Here is a 22382-nt window from a genome sequence, read left to right on the forward strand (position 1 = left end):
GCCCCTCACCTCAGGAAGGACATTGAGCGTGTCCAGAGAAGGGCAGGGAGCTGGGGCAGGGTCTGGGGCACAAGTCTGATGAGGAGCAGCTGAGAGAGCCTGGGGTGTTTGTCCTGGAGAAAAGGAGGCTCAGGGGAGATCTTCTCACTCCCTACAACCACCTGAAGGGAGGCTGTCGCCAGGTGGGGTCAATCTTCTCCCAGGCAACTGGCAATAGAATGAGAAGACAGTTGTAAGCAGTGCCAGCGGAGATTCAGGTTGGACACCAGGAAGGATTTCTTCACAAAAAGAGTTGTTAAACATTGAAATGGGCTGCCCATAGAGTTGGTGGAACCACCATCCATGGAGTTGTTTAAGGGAAGACCGGACATGGCACTCAGTGCCATGGTCTGGTTGACAAGGTGGTATTCCCTCACAGGTTAAACTCAGTGACCTCAGAGGTCTTTCCCAACCTAATTGGTTCTGTGATGTAATTATTTTAAAAATGATGTTTCAGCCTATTTCCTGCAACTTTATAAAGCATTTGTAAAAGAGAAATAAAATTGCTTCACATCCTGACACTTCTGCTCCTGCAGTCTAATTTTTGCTTGTGTTTAGTAAGCTCTTGTAGGCAACTGTGCTGCCTAGAATTAGGTTTAAAAAAAATTGAAATTCTGGAACTAGGGATTCAGGGCCATATCAAAGCTCTGATGGATACTTGGGAAAAAAATGAAGAAGAAAAAACTACTGAGAAAAAATGTCATTTTACTGTTTGTGTATTTTTTAGCTATATTTGACAATGTAGCTTGTAAAGCAATAGTAAATAGTATAATATTGTGTTTGTAAGTTTCAAAGAATTGTGGGAGATTTATAGTAAATTACACTCCATGTTCACACCAACAAGCAGCACTATGTGTTGATATCAAGGTCTGCCTACAAACAGGTTTCCTTAGAGTCATGGTTGAATCTGTACATTATTCATATCTGTGCCTTTAAAGAATCACTAGTTCTGTCATTTCTCTGAAAGCAAGCAAAATAATGATTGACAGATATAGTGAATAATACTGAAAGAAAAGAGGCACATCAAAGGAAGATACTCCCAAAGGAATTATTAATACATGAGAAACCATTGCAATGCAAACAACCTGGTATGAAGGGTATAAAATACACTGCTGTATTTTTCTCTGCATGACACCAGTTTCTAGAGCATAAGTTAACAGCCAGTAGGGCTCAGCAAGTTTTAAAAAAAGATCTTGAAACAAACCACCAGGACAAAACCAGTATTCAAATTGCAACACAGTAATCAAGAGAACTACATTGTCAGAGGTGCTTGTTTTTTTGGCTTTTGAGCCAGAGATGTCTCTATGTCATGCTGCCTTTGCAAAGATTGAAGCTGTTTCACAATGGAAAGCAGTAGGCAGTAGTTCATACTGTGCCTTCCACTGAGCAGACCATGCACCATTGGCTCCCAGTGATGTAACTGTGTAAGCTGCATTTCTGCACTTGCAATCTCATTTTATTTTTTACAAAACCCCGAAGTTTCTCGCGTTTAATCCCACTAGAAGTTACCCTAGAACAAGACGGTGCAGAATTCAGGGAAACTTCTGTAAAAACTGGGGCATAAAGTATCCCTATTAGGGTCTGTCTAACATATCTGGTGCGTTTTTCTCTGGGGTGCTTTTGGTCATCAGTACCGGGGGGCGGCCCCGGGCCGGGGCGGAACGCGCGGCGCGGCGGCTCCTGCGCCCACCCGGCCCCATAAAGCGGCGGCCGGGCCTCGCGCCTGCGCTCTGCGCTGTTCGCGGCGCTCCCGGGGCCAAGATGGCGGCGTTCTCGGGTACGTGGCGCGGGGGTCGCGGGGTCTCGGCCCTAAGGGAGCCTCTCGCCTCTGCCCGCCGGTTCCCGGGTTCCCTGCAGTGCCGGGGGAGCTCCTCGGGTCGCCGTCCCAGCTTGGCCCGCGGTGGCTGACCATGCATCAGGCCGCATGTTGCGAGGCCTGCGGGGGATATAGGTGCCTCTCCCCGTGTCCTCGGGCTTCTTTAGGCTGGGAGAAGTGGTTATCGGAATGGTTTTGCAGGTTTTATTGCACATGTGGATCTAGAAAAGGGGCTGCTTAAAAGTTAGGCTCGTTCCTTATGCTGACTGGTTTCAGTAAAAGGAGGTTTATTGTACCTGTTGTCTGTATAGCAATGGATAATCACTGGCTTTTTATAAGAGAAGCTCTGCTTCGTGATACAGTTTAGCAAAACATGTATATTATATAAACTATATAATGTTTTTATTACTGTATGTAATAGTAAACTGGAATCCAAAAGAATATTATGAAAGGAGGAAACATCACTGTTGTGTCCCCTTCCCCATGCAGATACTGTACAAATAAGCAACCAGCTAAGATCAGAGTTCTGTAAAGTTTTAATGTGTATGGGGTTTTTCATTTGTTCATTTTAACTGAACTTTTTTGCATCTTAATCATGGGGGGAAAATGCTGAAGCTTCTCCCCGAGATCTAGGGATCAGTTTGGACGCATGCAGCAGGATTAACTTGGATGTAGTTGAGGAGAATGTCACGGTGTCATTCTTTGATTAAATTCTTGTATTTTTATGTTGAATTAAACTTTGCGAGTTGGAAGTATATGGGAAAAAAATATGTACGGGTTTGTTTCTAACCTGCAATCAGTAGGAAGTGATTTTAATTGCTATTGACTTTGTTGCTTGTGTGGATTGCCTACTTTTGTAGGTGTAAAGGCCAGCACTTGAAAACATTAAAGCTTCCTGAAATCACATTACAAATGAAATGCGTTTCTTACAGCATTTGTATTATAGCAAATGGAAGAATAATTTTTGGCTGCACGCATCCATCTGCACCAGCCCAGCTTAGTGTGTGTGCTTCTGCACGCTGTGTCTGAAGCCCAGCATGTGGCAGTGCAGAGGCCAGTGTGTAAAACTTCTGCTTGGAATGGTGCATGTTTATAGTTGAGGGAATTGTTGTAGTGTAACCTTATGTACCCAAAGAGATGACCAACAGATAAATTGTTATTTTGATTGTATGTTGCCGTCATTTGGGGTGCTTAGGATCTGCTTTCCTCATGCCTGTATTGAATAACTGCAGGTTTCTTTTGTTTTCCTTTTTAAATATGGAGGATTTGTTTATCAACATAAAAGCATGTTGCTCCATATTTAACTTGTATCTGAGGTACAACCATTAGACCTTGATATGAGTTTGCCAGAAGGGGTATCCAAGGAAAAAAGCTTTTCAAAGGTAGATGTAATTAGTAACTTCATAAAAATCAAAGCATTGTCTTTTTATTGTACATGCTATCAAGTGGGTCAGGCAAGATTTGGTGAACTAAAGTCCTTATGGGATAGGTTTTTTTCTGCTGTTTGCACCTCAAGTGTAGAGAAAGTTGGGTATTTATGATTGAGTCTTCCCTGTTGTCTGCATAGGCAGTTTCCTTAAAGGTGCAAAAATAAGTACCTTGCGCTTGAAGAGGTGCTCTGTTTCCAGCTTGGTTTTTTTGCTGCTATGTCTGTAGCTGCCCCCGTGCCCTGTGTATGCCTGACTTACTCTGCTCTAAGCTGGGACAGCTCTCAAAGCTGCCTGTGAGGAAGGGAGAGCCTTTCTATCAGTGGGTGCTGGAGTGAAGGCTGCACATGCTGTTGCCAAAAAGCGTGGTTTTCCATGTGTCTGTAGCTGGAAGTGTTGATGCTTGGCAATCTTGTGGGCAATGTAAGGTTAATAACACTGCTGGATCTTTTTTTGCTTGTCTTACAGAGATGGGTGTTATGCCTGAGATAGCTCAAGCAGTGGAGGAGATGGACTGGCTGTAAGTAGGAGTGTGACAAACGCTAATTTTCCTTTCGTCAATGTATGACATGCTCCTTAAAACTCCTCTGCTGTCACATTAAAGCAAAGTGGATGTGTGTTTTCCTTTAACTGTCTTTGCATATCATGTGCTTTTCTGTAGTGTGGAAGACTTAAGAACACAAACTGTGACTGCAGCAGTAACATTTAAACTTGGACAAGCAGAGCATGACTTCTTACACTTCACTCCTTTTGTTTCACAAAAGGCTCTGTGCTTTTGGTTTATTTATTATGTATCATGGGGTTATTGGATTAAGTACTGTCACATAATTGATGCTAGTTTAGTACATGTTTTCCAGACTGTGGTCTGTGATTGTGTTTTTCAAACTTAATGCTTGTGTGTCAGTCTTCTAAAAAAGTTATTCTTGTGTTTGGTTACTTGTTTGGCCAAAATGTTTTAACTTCAGAGTTTGTTTTGAATTGTCATTCAGAATGTTGTCAATATGGACAAACTTAATGTATGTATTTCTTCTTATATAAATGGTACTAATTAGCTTCAGTTGTCTGAAAATGCTGGTTATGTTTAGTTATTTTTATTTCCTTTTCTGGTTTTGAACAAGAATCATGTAAGGGCTGCACAAGTGGCTTTAAAGAAAAACTCAAGAAAGGAAGACAAGGAATATATAGTTAATAAGTTTCTTTTATAGTTTAGCATAGTGATGTGAGATGGAGTCTCTTATCAAGGTGCAGTTGAATCTGCTGCAAACCAGGGGGAATAGCAGTTACCTGCTTTATATTGCAGATGACCATGGTTTCTGTGAATATATAAGTAAAAAATTATTTTTCCACTTACATGGAACATTACCGTGTGTTAATGTGTTCTTTCCTGTAGTCTCCCTACGGATATCCAAGCAGAATCCATCCCGTTGATCTTGGGAGGTGGTGATGTACTTATGGTATGTCTGCAGGATAACCCTATTCATATAAATCCTCTGTATTTTAATCGTTAGTAGTGTGGTCAGTTTTGTTCTTTCCACATGGGTCCATAGTTAGACTAGCTCTCCTGTCCTAATTCAAAAGTATATTCTTAGGTAAAATCCTCTTTGAGTTCCTGGTGTGTTTCCAGCTGTTCTTGCAGATGAAATCTGGGGGAATTAGGCTTTTATTTTTTGACTTCTTGACAGGCACTGCCACACGAATGAGGGCTGTCTGATCTCATCTACTCTCCTTTTGGCTGTTTATACCTGACATAGCTCTGTATGGAACATGGTTGATACTGCCTAAGCCAATGCTGCAGTATCAATAACCTCAAAAGTATCAGATTAGTATGCCCTGTTCATCATGTCTTTTATGGATCTCTATGCTCTTCATTCCATAAAACAAAATAATACTTCCTAAAAAATAAACTTAGTTTATCAAAATAGAATTCTAGAAGAGTCCTTACATTCCTGGTTAAACTCTTGTATTTTTCTTCTTATAGGCTGCTGAAACTGGGAGTGGAAAAACTGGTGTAAGTAATAAAATTTAAATTAACAGAAAGTAAAAGTCTTTAAGTGGTGAGAGGTGTTGTGTATGCATATATGCAGAGAATGTGTATATGTGTTTAAGCATTGTTGGTAATAGTCTTTAGCAGCATATATGTAAGAATGTATTTCAGTCTTTCTGGCTGTGGGTATTGCACCTGAAAACAAGGCTGGAAATAAGTGTATAACTTGTGGAATGAAAGTAACTTTTCATTATAGGCTTTCAGCATTCCAGTTATCCAGATTGTTTATGAAACACTGAAAGACCAAATGGAAGGCAAGAAAGGAAAAGCCACTATTAAAACTGGAGGGGCAGGTAAGTTTTTATATGTCACACTCCTTAAATTCAAAACTCTGCTAACTAGTGTTGATTTTGTCACTTTTAGGGGTAAGGTTAACCTGCCATTAGATAAGTATTTTTTCCATAATTCAGGATAATATAAACAGAATATCATCTTTCAATGTTATATTAAACAGTGAATATAAGTTTACTGGTGGAATCATGGGAAGAACTGGTGTGCATTTCTTAGTAATGCTCTTGTTTTCAGCTTGAGGCTGGCTGATCCACACCTTGCTTTCCAGTGTTCTTCTGAAAGCCGTACTAGGTTATTGCCTTGCAAGATATGAAGTGGTGGTGTTGTCCACCTTAAAAGAAGGAGTTAAAAAACATCTTTCTGTTGCAGGAATAGGTGAGACCATCTATGACACCATGGAGTTGGTTTGGGCCTCTTAAGTGAGCTTGAGCAGAAAGTTCTAGCTTCTAGCTCTTCTAGGCTCAAACATATTTTTGTGTGGCTGAGGTAACAGTGTAGGGTTTTTCAATTCTGCTATGCCGAGTAGAGCTGTTGTGTTCCTTTTGGCACCTGCCTAGGTTTTGGAATTGAGTAACAACATCTTGGGTTGCTACAATTTGTTCTGGTAAACATTGAATTGAGCAGGAAATGCACAAGGCCAGAACTCAGCTGTATAGAATGGATTGTAACTATGATAATATCCTCACAGTATTTGAGAGTCTGTTGTGCATCCATATAATTTAGCTTGGAACTGTAAAGCCAGTACCTATGTCCAGTCTGTGGTATTGATGGATTTTATGTAAGTGAACAATATTTACACAAACAACACTCTGAGGATGTTATAGAAGTTGTCATCATTATAATTAGTGCTACACTGGTGGCAGTAAAGTCAACTTAAAAAAAATAAAAAGTTAAAATAAAATCCTCCTTTAGAGAATATAATATGAATATGCAAATATACTCAGTAAGCCTGATTGAAATGACATCTGGGGTTTTTTTAAATCAGGTATAGATTTTATTGCAGCATGTTGCTGAGCACATGAAAAATGAAGTCTTAAATTCTATGTGTGTATGTATCTTAGCTCCTTAGTAACAGCATTTTAACTTACCACTTGGAAAACAATCTTAATGTAAGTTTGGAACAGAAATCGCAAGTAACACATTTTGAATTTGTCGTTCTTAATACAGTTTTGGATATTTACTATCTGAATTTGGTTGTGATTGTTTGAAACTGCCTTATTTTATAAAAGTCTTCATTGTTTTCAGTTGCATTTTTAAATAACTTAATCTGTGTTCTCCTTAGTGGAATAATCTAAACTTCCATAGAATACCTTTGCGTTAAGCATTTGTGCCCCTCCTTCAGATTGTAGGCCTTCATTTTGAGCTGATACGGATTTCATTGGAACAAAGCTATTTCTCCACAAAATTAAGCCAAACATTGTAGAAACAATTTGAGCTTCTAATTTGAGTTTTTCAGGCTTGCTTTGTTGATTTAATGCTTTTTCTGTTACTGTCTTTCAAACTTAGTGCTCAATAAATGGCAAATGAACCCCTATGACAGAGGATCAGCTTTTGGTGAGTTGTCCTGTTGTTCACTTACGAACATTTTAAACTAGAGGAAAGCAGGCATGAAATTTTCTTTTAAAAGCAATTAGGCAATTTCTTCAACTAAAACTGTCTTGTAATTTTCAGCAATTGGATCGGATGGTTTGTGTTGTCAAAGCAGAGAGATTAAAGAATGGCATGGATGCAGAGCAACTAGAGGTGTGACTAAAGGTAAATATAAAGTGATGTGTTTTGAGTACTCTTCTAGAAAATTTTCAGCTGAAATGCCTGCTTGTCAGCCATTATTAATGTAGATGGTTACATTAAAAGCTTTCTATCCATCTGACCAAATTTAGTAGCTTAAGACTTGGAAATGACAAATATCTCTGTTTTGTTCTCCTTGTGTTGTAAATTACTTTTTCCCTGACAGTGATGTCTGAAAGTAGAATAAAACCTTCCCAAACTACGTTAAAATGATAATAGAAAGGCAAACCTTTACTTGAAAGCCTGCAGGTACACAACATCAGGAAAACCATGCCCCAAATTAGATTCATAGAATTCTATAAGATTGGGCTGTTAAAATAGAGCTCTACCTTATTATGTCTATGATATGTGGTACAAAATAAAATGTCCTTGGTAAGCTAACAAGCAAGACTAAACAAAACTTTAAGAATGCATCAAGGAGTTTGTTCACTGTGGGAAAGAAAGTTGGAAAAGTACAGGAAGTTATATCTAGGCATTTAACACTACTAGCTACAAATCAGTGAAGTATACATGGAAAGCTAAAAATCTTCAGGTATCAATAGCAGACTGAGTTGAAGGAGGCAGAATCCTAACTAATATTCATCAGAATGTGGTTTTGTTGGGAAATGGCTATGCACACAGTACTTCAAGTTGTTTCCTTGCAGCCTTCACACAGATAGATGTGTGCATGCAAAAATTTCACGGTTCTGTGGTTGTAGCAATAGTTGAGAGGCCAGCCCTAACGTTTGACTAAGAAGTCATCCTCATACTCCAGTGGTTCTGGGGTGTGTTCAGAAAGACCCTAAACAGTCTGCTTTCATGGGGTGTGCAGATAATTCTGTAGTCTGTGTGTACATAACAGCCAGCTGGATGTGCTTCAAGCAGCAAAAGCAGTGTTGGTATTGGGGCATGCTGGTGGTCTGGTACTAATTCTGCAGAACCCTGTGTCCTGAGTTTATCGGTTCCTGTGCATTCAGTAGGAGCACTCTTCTGTCTTGCGTGTCACTCCTTTGGAGCCTTTCACACGCTACTTCTCAGTGTGTACTTTGTCTCTTTTGCCTGCTCATTCTTCATTCCATACAAAGGTACACATAAACTTTTTCACACAAACACAGTAGGGGATTTTATGACATGCTTAGCAGGACTGGGAATGTTAGATCTGTATGGACTTGGAAGTAGCAAGATGGAACCACCTTAATGAATTTGGGTATTGTATTAGATCATTTATTTTTCTTTTAAAGGGAAATACTACTATGAAGTTTCCTGTCATGACCAAGGCTTGTGCAGAGTTGGTTGGTCAACTATGCAGGCTTCATTAGATCTGGGTGAGTTTCCTTCTGAAGAACCTATAGCTAGTTCTTACATTGACGTGGAACGGAGGGAGTCCTGTTTAGTGTTGCAGAGAATAAACTCCTTAGGAAGGTTCCCAATATTGGCAAGTTGATAACATGTTCCATTTTACTTCCCTTCTATTTAAGGGGAAGTCTTCGGTGGTGACAGTGTTTTGTTGTCTTCAGTGACTTTCTGCTTTTTATGGTTTTTTTGTTTTGTTTCTTTTTGATGAAGATGACTAGAGACTAGTAAAATTGAAAAATGTACTGCTGCAAAAGTACTAGTTTGGTGCATCTGGGTCAGAAATCTGTAGTTAGCAGTGTGTATTACTTGTTTATGCAGTAGTGTTGGAGATTTCAGTTGCTAATACCAGGAGGAAAAGGTATAACCTGTCAACCAAAAGATAAAAGCCTATTGTCTTGTCTTCAGGCACTGATAAATTTGGCTTTGGCTTTGGTGGCACTGGTAAGAAATCTCACAACAAGCAATTTGACAGCTATGGTGAGGTAAGCTTGAATTGTTTTTGGCAGAGATATAATTAAAAGTTTTGCGTGTTAGTTTTGTGCTGTTACAATAAAATGTCTTTTGAAATAGTGCTCACTGCTAAGGGAGACTTACTGGACAAAAGTACTATGGAACACTGAAGCATTCTTGAATAAAAGCTTATTAAAAGATCCAACAAAAGCAGTTATAAGCTTGAGACATGATAGTGGTTAAACTGCAATTATATCAACTCCTACTTAGAAGTTAAAATTTTGCTGTGTGTCACAGGTTAAAAGTTAATTGACCTCTCGAGACTTGTCTTGACTTACTTCAGTTGTAGCTTGAATAAATCAACCCATCTGTATACACTGTGAACATCAAGTCTGGGCATTGTATTCTGTTTACTATAAATTAAAATAGAAGTAATTGGACAACTCTAATCTGTCAAAATGCATTGTTAAGTGCTAGTAAGACATAGTTGGAGTGCACTACCTCTTTTGAGTTGAGTTTGCCACTACCTTAATGTACACTTCTGAAATGCCTGCTAGGAATAGCTGTAGTGTTTTTTGTGTAGTGTAGCAGTAGAATTGAGATGTTAAACATAATTTATATAAATTAGTATTACAGCAGAAAATCAAGCCTTTTTGTGCTAATAATGAACTCAATGTCATAAAACTTGCAACTTTTAGGACTACTGTAGCTTGTTTAATAGTGATTCTTGAGCTGTTGTTTAGAAGCACTTCATAATACATAAATGTTATTGAATACCTTTAAAATGAACAGATCTCAAGATACTTAAAACATTCAAGTATTTATAAAATGCATATAGCGTCATCTTCAGGAGTTAGTCTTTTATTATAGTAAAAATACAGGTTTCTGATGCAATGTTTGCTGTTCTAAGCTTAGATTTACATTGCATGACTAATGTGCTTTTCCATAGTGCAGAATACTTCCAGGTAAATGACTTGAATGTATTATTGTCATTGTGTTTGGTTTTTGAAGTAAATTTAAAGCAGTAATAAATGCTTAAATATCTAAGATCGATTGGACAGTTTACTGAAGACTTGTAGTCAAATAAAAATATCTGTTCTATTTACAATGGTCTTACTGAAACAAATTGAGCTTGCTTGACTTCTCAATAATCAACATTTATTAGGGAGAGGTAAGAAAACTGAAAGCTGACAGAATATAAGCACTAAGTCTTCTTAATACACTGCAAATGTCTTAGCTTCACAAACTTTTTTTGTTTTTGTTTTGCAGGAATTCACTATGCATGATACGATTGGGTGTTATCTAGACACAGAAAAAGGACAAATAAAATTTTCCAAAAATGGTAAGTTTTATTCTCTTTCTTTGGAGTTTTATTTGGATGCTTTCATGGGGGTGGAAGGAGAGGAAAGCACACACTTGCAGAGTCTGACTGAACTAACCCTACTTTCAGGGAAGGACCTTGGCCTTGCATTTGATATCCCACCACATATAAGGAACCAAGCACTTTTTGCAGCTTGTGTACTGAAGGTAATAGGAATATTACAGATGTCCAAGATAATTATAATTTTTATGGGTTTGTTAATGAACTACTTAAGTATAAAATTTGCATAGCCACCTACAGTTACTGCAGCTGTGCATGTAAAGTCAGGTTTCTTTGGTTTTCCAGTAGACACTACTGAAGTAATAACATGTGTGTGTTAGCTTTGAGTACCATTTAAGCTAAATGTTAAATCCAAATTTTAATCTTGAATTTATAGGTAGAGCAGCATGGATAACTAATTCCTAATAACAGTGCTGTGTTTTGTGTGCTAAACTTTGGTTTACTGCCATTTGACTGATGCAAGCAAATAGCTTGAAAATAAGATAATTCGTTCTGAACTCTAACATTACTGTAATGTAGTACTATTTTTCTGTGTTAGTCTTTTTGAGTCTGTCTCTCAAGCAGTAAAGATTTTAGCAAAACCTTTCAGTGATTAGAGAAATGTACAACTTCAGAAAAAATGCTTCGTTTTTTTTATTGGCTTCTTTCTGTTTGTTTGTTTGGGATGACTTTTAGTTCCAGCAACTTGGGGAAGAAGAATGTATAAGATGTGAGAAGAAAAGACCTTCCCAATCTCCTTTTTTCTTCTTTTTTTTTCATTATTGAGTTGTTTCTCATTTTTTGTGGTCTCTTGAATCTGTGTGTATGACACAACTTTGTTGAAACCTAGAATGCTGAATTGAAATTCAATTTTGGAGAAGAAGATTTCAAGTTTCCACCAAAAGATGGCTATGTTGGTCTTTGCAAGGCTCCTGAGAGCAGTGTTGTAAAATCACAGCACTCAGGTAGGTTAGATTTCTACAAACATCTCTTGTTTCTATATTCAGGTTGTGTTACAGAGCATCTTTTGATCCCTTTAATTGCAGTCAGAAAGATCTTTAATACAGCAGTTACAAAGAAATATTTGTGCTTTTTTGAAAGTGTACCAGATTTTCTTGCTCTTAAACCACGTCTTCAATATTTTGAATTTAGTAGTACATCAGGTAAAAGAAGTCCAGCTAAGTTTTCCAGCAGTGTTATCATAAAAACATGTGTGACCCACAATAGAATGGGTTATCATCCATGACCAGTACACCCACTTGTAAGTTCTGAGCATTTTTCTGAAGTTATTCATAATTGAGAGAGCAATCACATCACCTTTTAATGGAGCATTTAGAATTACTAGGTTTTAATTACTAACAAAAAATCCAAATCTGTTTCCTGTAAAAAAATTCCAGAATAAGAATGTAGTTTGTCTTAATGGTGATTTTTTTTTTTTTTTTTTTTTTTTTTTTTCCACTTAGGAAATGCACAAGTGGTTCAAGCACAGAACCTTCCAAATGCTCCAAAAGCATTGATTGTAGAACCATCAAGAGAGCTGGCAGAACAAACTTTGAACAATGTGAAGCAGTTCAAAAAATACGTTGATAATCCCAAGTTAAGGTAATAGTGAATTCGGTAGTTGCATTTATGGTATTTTCCATGGATGTAACTTCATGGGGAGATTGGGTGGAGGGGAGGTTTCCACTTTGTAGCTAAGTGAACCATAATGTGCAGTGCTGCTGATACTATTACCAGCAATAATCTGCTACTAACTGAACTTCTGACTTTGCAACTGCAGTTAAACCGCTTAGGGTGTTTTTGGTGTTTTATCTGTGGACTGCCTTTTTCTCATATAACAAATTTGTTGGGTAGGTTTGTTTTTTTTTAATTAGCAGTGATAACTAGTATGATACTTCACATGCTTTTCTTGACTAAAAACATTATCGGCTTACTGCCCTTCTTTCCTAAACATTTTCCTATGTCCCCATCTCCTGCCTCCTCATTTTGTTTGTTTTTCATCAAGTAGTTACATACAGCGTCTGCTCTCTTTAATTAATGTGTTTACAGGACAAGTCATCGTGGAGATGCAATTCTGAAAAGTGAATCATCTATAAGTTGCTTTGGTTTTAAGTTGCCTCTGCTTTGACTGTACTTCTAAAACTTAAACATATCCCAATTCTAAACTGCAATCTGTTTGTAAGAGTGCATTTACTAGAATTGCTGGAACTAAGCAATAGGAATGGGCAAGCTACAATGAAAGATTCATTTAGTTTACTGTTATTTGTATTTCTAACTTTCAAGGACACGAGAAATTTCATTGAGTTAAGTTACAATTTTTTCTTGATTTTTAAGAAACTTTTTTTGTAAGATGACATTGGTTAAGGTGCTAATTTGTTTAATGAAGCAGTGATAAAGTAATCACGTTCAAATACAGTTTGGTAAAAAAGCTTTCACTTGAATTAAATGCAATACACTACTACACTGTATGAAAGGATGAATTTCAAAATTAATTTTTTCTATTATTTTGTTCTTGAAGTTACTGTTCAAAGCTGTTAATTGTCAGCTATCAATAAAAGAATCAGTCTTCACACAAATTAGTATATCTTCTGAATATAACAAATGGGTAAATGTCAAATATATTGATGTAATTTTAGGGAACTGCTAATCATTGGTGGAGTTGCTGCAAGAGATCAACTCTCTGTACTGGAACAAGGTGTAAGTTGTCTTTTTTTTCATATGATTTATTCATTTGGGTTCCAAGTAATTTATGATGTTGCTAGAGGATATTAGTGGTGCTAACTGATGTAATAAGAATAAGAAACATGTGAAAAAGGAAATGTACAGTTGATAGCAAGCTCATGTTGCACCAGTCTAGCAGTTGTTCCTTTGCTTTCATGTCAATACAAGAACTAAGAGTACTCAAATTACAGTGGTCAAATTCTGTTGAAGCATGAGTACTCCTGAAAATCTTAACGGTGTAATTGTTTGCCATTTGTCCTTGACCAACAAGACAGTTTTCCTATTAACTTCTGTTCCATGTATTTGTGAATAAAAATAGTCTGCAGTTATCAAGACGAACCTACACTAAAAACCAGTCCTTTGTAGAAGGAAGTGGTCTGGTTTCAGCAGCATGGAATGTACAATGGATTCAATCATACTGTAAGGAGAAGAGTCACAGGGTCTTGTTTTTATTTAAGACTCACTTTTGGAAGTGAAAACACATCACTATTGATAAATATTCTAGTGGTTCTAGCTGCCAAAATACAAATATTCTGTTAAGCCTACTTAAACTGGAAGATTATTTGACTTCCATGTGAATGATAAATTCTTGATTGTGAGCCCTTCTGTTTGGTAAAATCTTAAGTTATTTCTATAGTTGATAGACTTTGTATCCGTCCACCGTGAAAAAAAATTATCCCCGTTTAAAAACAAATATGTTTGTTGACTTTAGATAACAAAATTACACAGCTTGGGGTTCAGGGAAGGAAAAAAAGGGGCACAGCACTTCCCAAATAAGGGAAGGCTTCATCCCTGAGGTAGGTTGTGCTAGTGAAATGACCGTAGAACAAAAATGCAGGTTGCCCAGAGAGGAGGTTGTAAGATCGCTTTCAAAAACAGTACTGAAAATTGTATTAGGCAGCTACCTAGAGTAACTTGGAAATTGTCCTTGATTTGCATGTGAAGGTGGGGAGTGGAGACCAGATGATCTCAAGAGATCCCTCCAACTCAGATTATTCTAGGATTTTATGAAGTTATAATTAGTAGAAGACAAAGCGTTATGCTGATAATTGTCTTGTAATGTTAAGCTTAGATAACACTTTCAATACCTCTAGTTAGTTACATACTCTTTATGCACTTCATAGGTGGATATTGTTGTTGGAACTCCTGGAAGGCTGGATGACCTGGTCTCAACAGGGAAGATTAATTTATCTCAAGTTAGATTCCTGGTTCTGGACGAAGCTGTATGTAGAGAACTAAGTGCTATTTAAATTCTATTCTAAAATACAATATTTGCAAAAAAAAGTGAAGCATGATTGTTCTGTAGTATTTGATAATAAAGTGGATCAGATACTATAGACTGTTCCAGCTTAATCCTGTCATTGTTTTCAGCCTTAATAACCTATTTTTTTTTCCCACCTGTCCTCACAGCTCCTCTGTTAAATCTGTTTGGAATTTTTCTGATAGAAAAATATATTTCAAACTATATTTAAAAAGTACTGAAGTCTTTCCCTGTCACTGCAGGGAATTCAAAAGACAAATACAAAATAAAAGTGTTGGTTAACCTGGCAGGTCTTGAAGCCAGTGAATGTTGTACTCAATATGCTGTGAAATAAGGGCATCTCTCTGATCTGTTTTAGTACAACTGAATATTCAAAAAGTTCAAATGCCTTGGGTATTAGCTAGGAGTAGCTGCTGAGCTTCTTATGAAGCTCTTTACTGGGCTTTTTCTCCTTAGTAGTAACATCCCTGCCATGCATTGACCTGTCCAGCTAATTAAAAGCAAGAACTTCTAAGAGCATATTACTTATCTAACTCAAGTATAAATACTGAGAAAAGAGAGAGATTTGCAGCTTCGCCTCTTTTATTTCATCCCCTTGTAGGATGGCCTTCTCCTCCAAGGCTATTCAGATTTCATAAACAGGATCCACAGTCAAATTCCTCAGATAACCTCAGATGGAAAGAGACTTCAGGTATAGAATGTTTGTGATTGGTTTGTTTTTTTTGTTGTGGGGTGGTTTTTTTGTTTGTTTATTTTGTTTGCTTGGCTATTTTTTTGAGTATGTGGTATGCTCCGCTTTCAGTTGTTGACTATTATTTGGCATGGAGCATGATTCTTTGAAGTGGAGTTTGCTAAAGCTCTTGTCCATAACTAACACATGGTCAGTAATTGCCTGTGGATATGTATTTTTAGTATTCTAGATGTTGAAGTGTAGTGTTCAGAAGTTTTCAATTTAATTTGAATTATTTAGATATAAATACAGCAAAACATGACTGAATACATACATTATGATTTCTGATGTGTTAATAATCTTGATTCATCAGCTTTCAATAGTTTTTTATTCTTCCTTCTAATTTTTTGGATCTTTGTAAGAGAACAGTTAAGCAATTTATTTTGTGTACTGACTCTTGCCAACTGAGTGGCTTTCGGACTGATGATGAGGAAATCCAGACTCTTTCTGTTGTCTTCTATTATGCTGTTCAACTACATAACTTTTATCCAGTTCTACTCCCACCTTTTTGGATTGGGAGGATCTTATCTTCAGTAGTATTCATATGACTCTCTTTCTCAGGTGATTGTGTGCTCTGCAACACTGCATTCTTTTGATGTGAAAAAACTATCCGAAAAAATCATGCATTTTCCCACCTGGGTTGATTTGAAAGGAGAAGATTCTGTCCCTGAAACTGTACACCATGTAGTTGTGCCTGTAAATCCAAAAGCAGATAAACTCTGGGAAAGGCTCGGCAAGAATCATATCAGAGTAAGTGAAAATTGATGTTACTTGTCCATGTTTACTTACTTAACCTTCAGAACAGGGGCCTAACATTGAAGGATCTTTGCTGACTATCGAAACAGCTTAATCTGTAATGGTTTGTTCCATGGTAGTCAGCATCTTATCAGTGATGTCATAAAACTGTTTCTGAACAGCTCTATTACAAACATGACTGTGGAAAAGCTTGATAGAGTGACAGTCTGATTTGCACTAGAGAACAATGGCACTGTCCTTTTTTACTCATTTCACAGCTGATGGTCTGTGGCCTTACTGTTCTTTGTACCTCTTTCCTGACTTGGCAGGAGGAAATAAACCTGCCAAGATGGATCATTCTGTAAGGTAGTTCTGTCTCCAGGCCATGTGAGATGAGCAGTTTTTACAGGAAGGGTTTCATATCAGACTGCATTTGAGACTCCAGATTCTACGTTCACCTGACACCTATTCATGTGTGAAGGTGTTGGATGTTCAGGTCTTCAGTCTTCAAGTTCTGAATAACTTGGAACCATATTTTTTTCTTCGCAAATCTGATGCAGTTACAATAGGTTTTCTTAATCCTTCTTTGTCTTTGGAACCTCTGTTTGTCACATGTTAGTACCTTTCCATTAAGTCTTAGTATGAGTTTACTTCTTTTGGATTTTAAGTTTATATCTGATTCAGCCTATCATAGGGGAAAAAACAAGGAACCACTGTTTATGTGATTTAACCATATTTTACAATATTTTATTCAGGTTTGTTTGGGTGTTTTTAATTCTTCACGTTATTCAAAGGTGTTCCCTATCCAGTGTCTACATAAATAGTTTTATTGCCCTTTTTTATGAGTAAGTTTTGTGTTCTTAAACACAAGATTTGCCTTTAGGTAAAGGTAGGTAAACATGGCTGGTGGGAAAACAAAATGCTAAAATTACTTTTAAATTTTAATTTCTTCCTAGTTACAAGTTAATGGATTTAAGTATTTTTCTGTGAAGTGCACTACTGACTTGGGGGGCTTTTTTGTTTGTGTTTTTCCTAGACTGATGAAGTACATGCAAAAGACAATACAAGACCTGGCGCTAACACTCCAGGTAATGAGCGACACTAAAATTTGTTCATGAAATTTTTGTAAATCTTTTGAAGTAAACGTAAATTGTGGTGGACACTGGCCTTGAGTCATGTTCCTCGAAAATTTTATTTCTACATTCTCATTGTCTTGAAGAGAAATGTGTTTCTGTAACTGGGGAATGGGAAAGAGACTTGAATATATACTTTGCAGATTTGTGGACAAGTGTTTTTTGGTGTGTATAAGAAACCTGAAACTTCTGAGTGGTTTTGTTCTTTCGGTATTGCATCACCTTGGAGCATGGAGGGGAGAGGTAGAAACTGAAGGTTTAGCTTGCTTGCTCCAATAATAAAAGTTTAACTGTCTACTCGAAGGCTAGAGAACTCAAGGTATGCATTTCAAAGTTCCTCATGTTTTTAAACAATTTGAGTGAAATAGCTTCTTTATTTTTATTTAGAAATGTGGTCTGAAGCTATTAAAATTCTTAAAGGAGAATACACTGTTCGGGCAATCAAAGAGCACAAGATGGACCAAGCCATTATTTTCTGCAGGACTAAAATAGACTGTGATAATATGGAGCAGTACTTCATCCAACAGGGCGGAGGTAATGTTTCATATCAACCTTACTCAGCTCACTTTTCCCACTTCCTGTGTTTTCTTAACACCAAATTTGTATGATGGAGATCACTGATACTGGGACACAGCACAAATAAAATTGTGCTTCAGGTTTTTTACATACTTAACTGGGCGTAAAATTCAGGAGTTTTTTTGTAGCAGGTGGCTGCAGGGGTGCCCTGTGTGAAAAAAAGCAATGAATTCTCTTGTACCTGTTTCAGACCTGAAATGGCTGGAAACCCATGGTGCATCAACATTTGAAGCAGTGAGAAGATAAATGGTACCTCTGCTGTAACACACTAGTAAAATTGATAGTTGGTGAGGGCAAGAGACCTGGGAAGAAATGTTCACACCTAAGAAGAGAAGAACATAGAAGGAGAAATGTGAAAGAAAGCACAGGAACAGTGAAAGGGGATGTGTGAGGAGAAAGGTGAAGACAGGCATTTGAATAAATGGGGAAATTCAGAGCAGGAAGGAGTAAGGAGAAATGGCTACACACATGTGCTCTGGGGAAGAGGGAGAAAGGGTGTTCAACTACTTGTCTTGTGTATTTTTTCCAGTTCAATGCCTGTGAAAATTCTTTACCCATTAGATTTTTTTTCAGTTCTGTATGATTGTGTCATATCTTAAATGTGATGTTATTAATACATATAAATTCTTTCAGGTCCTGATAGGAAGGGGCATCAATTCTCATGTGTCTGCCTGCATGGTGATAGAAAACCTCAGGAAAGAAAGCAAAATCTGGAAAGATTTAAGGTGATGCAGCAGATTCTTGAAGGCTTTTTCCTCACCTCCTGTTATCCAAATTCATATGTTTTGTTCCTAGTTCTCCATTTAAATTAAATTGCTCTCAAATGCTCTATGTTCCACTTCCTGAAATTTTGAGGCACATTTCCTGTAGATGGATGTCTACTGGTAATCAATATGACCTTTGTGAGTTTGAATTGAGAAGATAGTGGGCTTATTTTGAATTAAAAACCTAACTTTAAACTCTGTAGTAATTACTTTTTGTTTTTAAAGTGTTTAGCACTTGATTACTTTAAGAAAAAAGTTATTAAAATATTACAGTTTACTTCTGATTAAGCCATTTGTTGATTTTTGCTTGCTTTATGTGTTGGGGGAAGAAACAAGGATGTAAATTGACCAAGCTATTCATGCTTTATTTGAAGTGTTCTTAAATGTAGAGAGGCACTTTAAGGTGAAGTAAGTGCAGAGGACTATGGTTTCATTGCTTGGGATTTTGCTTCCTATATTTAGCACAACACTTCCTTACAACTCTGTTTTTGCAGAGAGGAGATGTCCGTTTCTTGATCTGCACAGATGTTGCTGCTAGAGGAATTGATATTCACGGCGTTCCATATGGTAAGATAAAATTTTTTAAAATGAATGAATTGCACTCGAGTTTCAATATATTCGTAGTCTTGTCCACTAGTTAAAATAAATATATGACCTTTAGCATAAATTTAAGAGATGTAGATGTTGAAGGCTTAAATTAGGCAATATTTAATTTGGTTGTTAACCATAAGTTCTCAAAAATCTGATGATGTTCTGCATTTTTGTAAATTGTTCATTTGGTTTTCCATTCTTTCCAAAAAGTAATCAGGGAGAAATCAGTTTGAGAGTGAGAGCCTTTATTGCGGGTATTGCTGGTTACACCTGGAACTGTTGTAATAGACTATAAAAGTATATACATAGATTAAGGAGAGGAGTTGCAGCAATCAAAATCATATTTTAGGTGTCTGATCTCTGACCTTACCTCTTACATTAAAAAAAATCTTGCGTTCTCTGTGGACTGTATCTATCTTACAGTTATCAACGTGACACTCCCTGATGAAAAACAGAACTATGTTCATCGAATCGGGAGAGTTGGCAGAGCTGAGAGGTAGGTGTGTGTTCAGAGCAGTCACCAGGCTTTCTTGGTATTTTTTGTTGTTGTTTCACAAGTTGGCAATAGTTACTGAAATACATTAAATACATTTCTCTTTTCCTTCTCCCCTAATATTTCAGGATGGGTTTGGCAATCTCCCTTGTGGCAAAGGAGAAAGAAAAGGTAATTATACTCCAAAGCAAAGGTGAACAGACACTATTTACTGAAGTTCTATCCACAGCTGCTATCTGACTTTGTTATCCTGCATTGAAAAACTGCTTGTTTGTCCATGCTTAATTGAAGGAGAACTTAAACAGATTCCTGAATTCCTTTTCATTCTATAATTAGTTGAAATAAATATATTAAACTCTGTTTCACAAAGTTTAGAAGTCATTTCCCATTATTTCTAGGTTTGGTATCATGTATGCAGTAGTCGTGGAAAAGGATGCTATAACACCCGACTGAAGGAAGAAGGAGGTTGTACCATATGGTACAATGAGATGCAGGTAAGGATTTTGCTTAAATGTTCCCTAATTCCTCTAAAAGACTCAGGAATAAAGTTCTTGTTTGACCTGTGTACTTGACGTACAAAGCTAGTCTTAGGGTGTTCATAACCTGTGATACCATTTAAAGAATAAATTGGAAAACTCTTCAAGTTCTGTGTTCTGTAAGTTGTAATTATAAAATCTTATTTTAATATTCCCAGCCAATTTTGTTGGAGTCATACCTTCAGCTTCCTTACAGTCTTCCTAATCAAAATCTGTTAAGATTTAGAGTGTGTTAGTTACACACTTCAGTTTAGATGGTTTGTTGAAAACCAATGCTTGAGACTGTTGTTTCTCTAACCTGGAAATAGTTTGTCACTTAAGTAGGTTTTTCATAGGGATTTGTATACCAGCTGTGAATGTATGTTAGAAAGCAATACTTCCCTTCTTTCTCTAATTAAGAAGGGCAAATACACCCCATCTGTGGTAAAATAAGCTTGGACTATGAGCTCTTTATTGTAAAGTAGCCTCATTCATACAGGTAGGATAGCGTATGAAATAAAGACTTCTAGTTAGGGTAAAACCCTGCTGAAATTGGAAATGAACTTGCATAGTCTGAGCTAATAAAAATGTGTTAGTCTTCTTTATCTGTGACCAAATAGTTTTCTGTGTACCATTCTTGTTCAAACTACTCAAATGTGACTGTTCAGAAGACTAGTTTGACTAGTCTTGGACTATAAGAGTACTTAAAAGATTTCTTGGTTTTTTTTCCTCTTAGTTGCTGGGGGAGATTGAAGAACACTTGAACTGCACTATTGCCCAAGTTGAACCAGATATAAAAGTACCAGTGGATGATTTTGATGGGAAAGTTACATATGGGCAGAAAAGAGCTTTGGGTGGTAAGAATGAACTACTCTCGAGTTCCCTTGCTATACAGTGTTTAGTTTCCTGGTTGCCTCCTGTATAACTACAGAATAATAGATTATAAATAAATCATAGATTATAAATAAATTAATTATAAAAAGCTGCTAGTTCTTTGCTATCTTCTGCATTTGTCGCATGCAGCCTACGGGTTGGAAGTGACAAGAGTATGTGCATACCTGTTTTTGTTGGTTTGTGCTTTTTGTTTAACAAAGTAATTAACTTTGTGAATTACTGTTTGGGCATTGTTAGTTCTGCTGAAAAATTACTTTGAACACATAATTTAGATTGTGTCTCTTTTGGCAGGTGGACTCTATAAAGGCCATGTGGATATTCTGGCACCTACAGTACAAGAGTTGGCTGCCCTTGAAAAGGAGGCTCAGACATCTTTCTTGCATCTTGGCTATCTTCCTAACCAGCTGTTCAGAACATTCTGATTGTGCCACACTGGAAAGAAGGCTTGAGTTAATAAATACTCTGCCCTACAAATACAAAAATCCCACACTGTCTCTGAGTAGAAGTAGTTAGAAAGCAGTTAAAACTAAATACACTTCTTGCATGAGGAACAAGAGTGTTTAACACTGTTAACTTTGAGTTAGCTGTTCTAATAAAATAAAACAACTCAAAGATGAAATGGTTTTGTTTTTTTTTTCTTTAAAGGATTAATTTTGCAGTATCCTTCTTTGCATGGTGTGTTGATTTATCAAAAATTCAAGAGTAGTTAGGCAAATATGAGAGTTTTATATTTCTATTTAAAATAATTGTGTACTGTAAATTTTTAATGCTGGGCTGACTGAAGATAGATTCATATTCAGACAGCTGTTTATATTTAAGATATTAAATAAGAAAAAAACCCAGATTTGAAGTATGTATTTGAAGCTGTTGTTATCCTAAACGCCTGTATCTAGGCTGAAAACTGCATTTTGATTCTGTAGTTCTAGTCTTCTCAAAGTTAATGGTTCTTAAATTTCTGAAATGGATTTTACAGTATTGTAGCAATATTGTTACGAATATTTCTATAATACTCTTGAATTCATAGGGAAGTACCATATGAGTATCGAAGCACTTCATAAATCTGGAGGAAAAGCATTTCAAAACTGCAGGAAAAGATTTTCATGCAGCAGTGTAGGTTGAAGTATTTAATGCCTCTTGTGCTGCTTTCAGACAGGTTGAATTTATTCAGATGAAGTTACTGCTATCAGGTTTAGAATTTATTTTTAGCTTTTGTTTCTTTAGTGACTCTTCTAAATGTTAATTAGAAAGTTCCTGCAAATTGCCATCCAAATATCTCAGGTCATTGGGAATGCCAGACAACCCCAAATCCAAGTAAATTTTTGCTTTCTTTGTGAAGTCTTCTTTTCCCAGAACATTCCACCCCCTTGCAAAAATCAGTGACAATCAATTTAAACTCAGGTTGAGCAAATAATTATTTGT

At 36.9% G+C, this 22382-nt stretch overlaps 1 protein-coding gene across 1 annotated transcript; it reads left to right on the plus strand.

The window, feature by feature from the left end:
* The first annotated feature begins 1755 nt into the window (after positions 1–1755).
* On the plus strand, positions 1756–21582 carry DDX1 (DEAD-box helicase 1). Its single transcript, XM_005521849.3, has 26 exons — positions 1756–1816; positions 3751–3802; positions 4673–4736; positions 5261–5290; positions 5523–5619; positions 7124–7171; positions 7289–7372; positions 8626–8709; positions 9146–9222; positions 10460–10532; positions 10641–10717; positions 11401–11515; positions 12014–12152; positions 13187–13247; positions 14396–14494; positions 15134–15223; positions 15824–16012; positions 17034–17085; positions 17518–17664; positions 18340–18431; positions 18965–19037; positions 19485–19557; positions 19683–19725; positions 19953–20048; positions 20806–20926; positions 21255–21582. The coding sequence occupies exons 1-26, from the start codon at positions 1801–1803 to the stop codon at positions 21383–21385; spliced, it is 2223 nt and encodes a 740-aa protein (XP_005521906.1). The 5' UTR covers positions 1756–1800; the 3' UTR covers positions 21386–21582.
* The last annotated feature ends 800 nt before the right edge of the window (positions 21583–22382 follow it).

This window comes from Pseudopodoces humilis, chromosome 3 (assembly GCF_049639895.1).
Source record: "Pseudopodoces humilis isolate 2021_Gansu_Grassland_sample_001 chromosome 3, ASM4963989v1, whole genome shotgun sequence".
Taxonomy (NCBI): Eukaryota; Metazoa; Chordata; class Aves; order Passeriformes; family Paridae; genus Pseudopodoces; species Pseudopodoces humilis.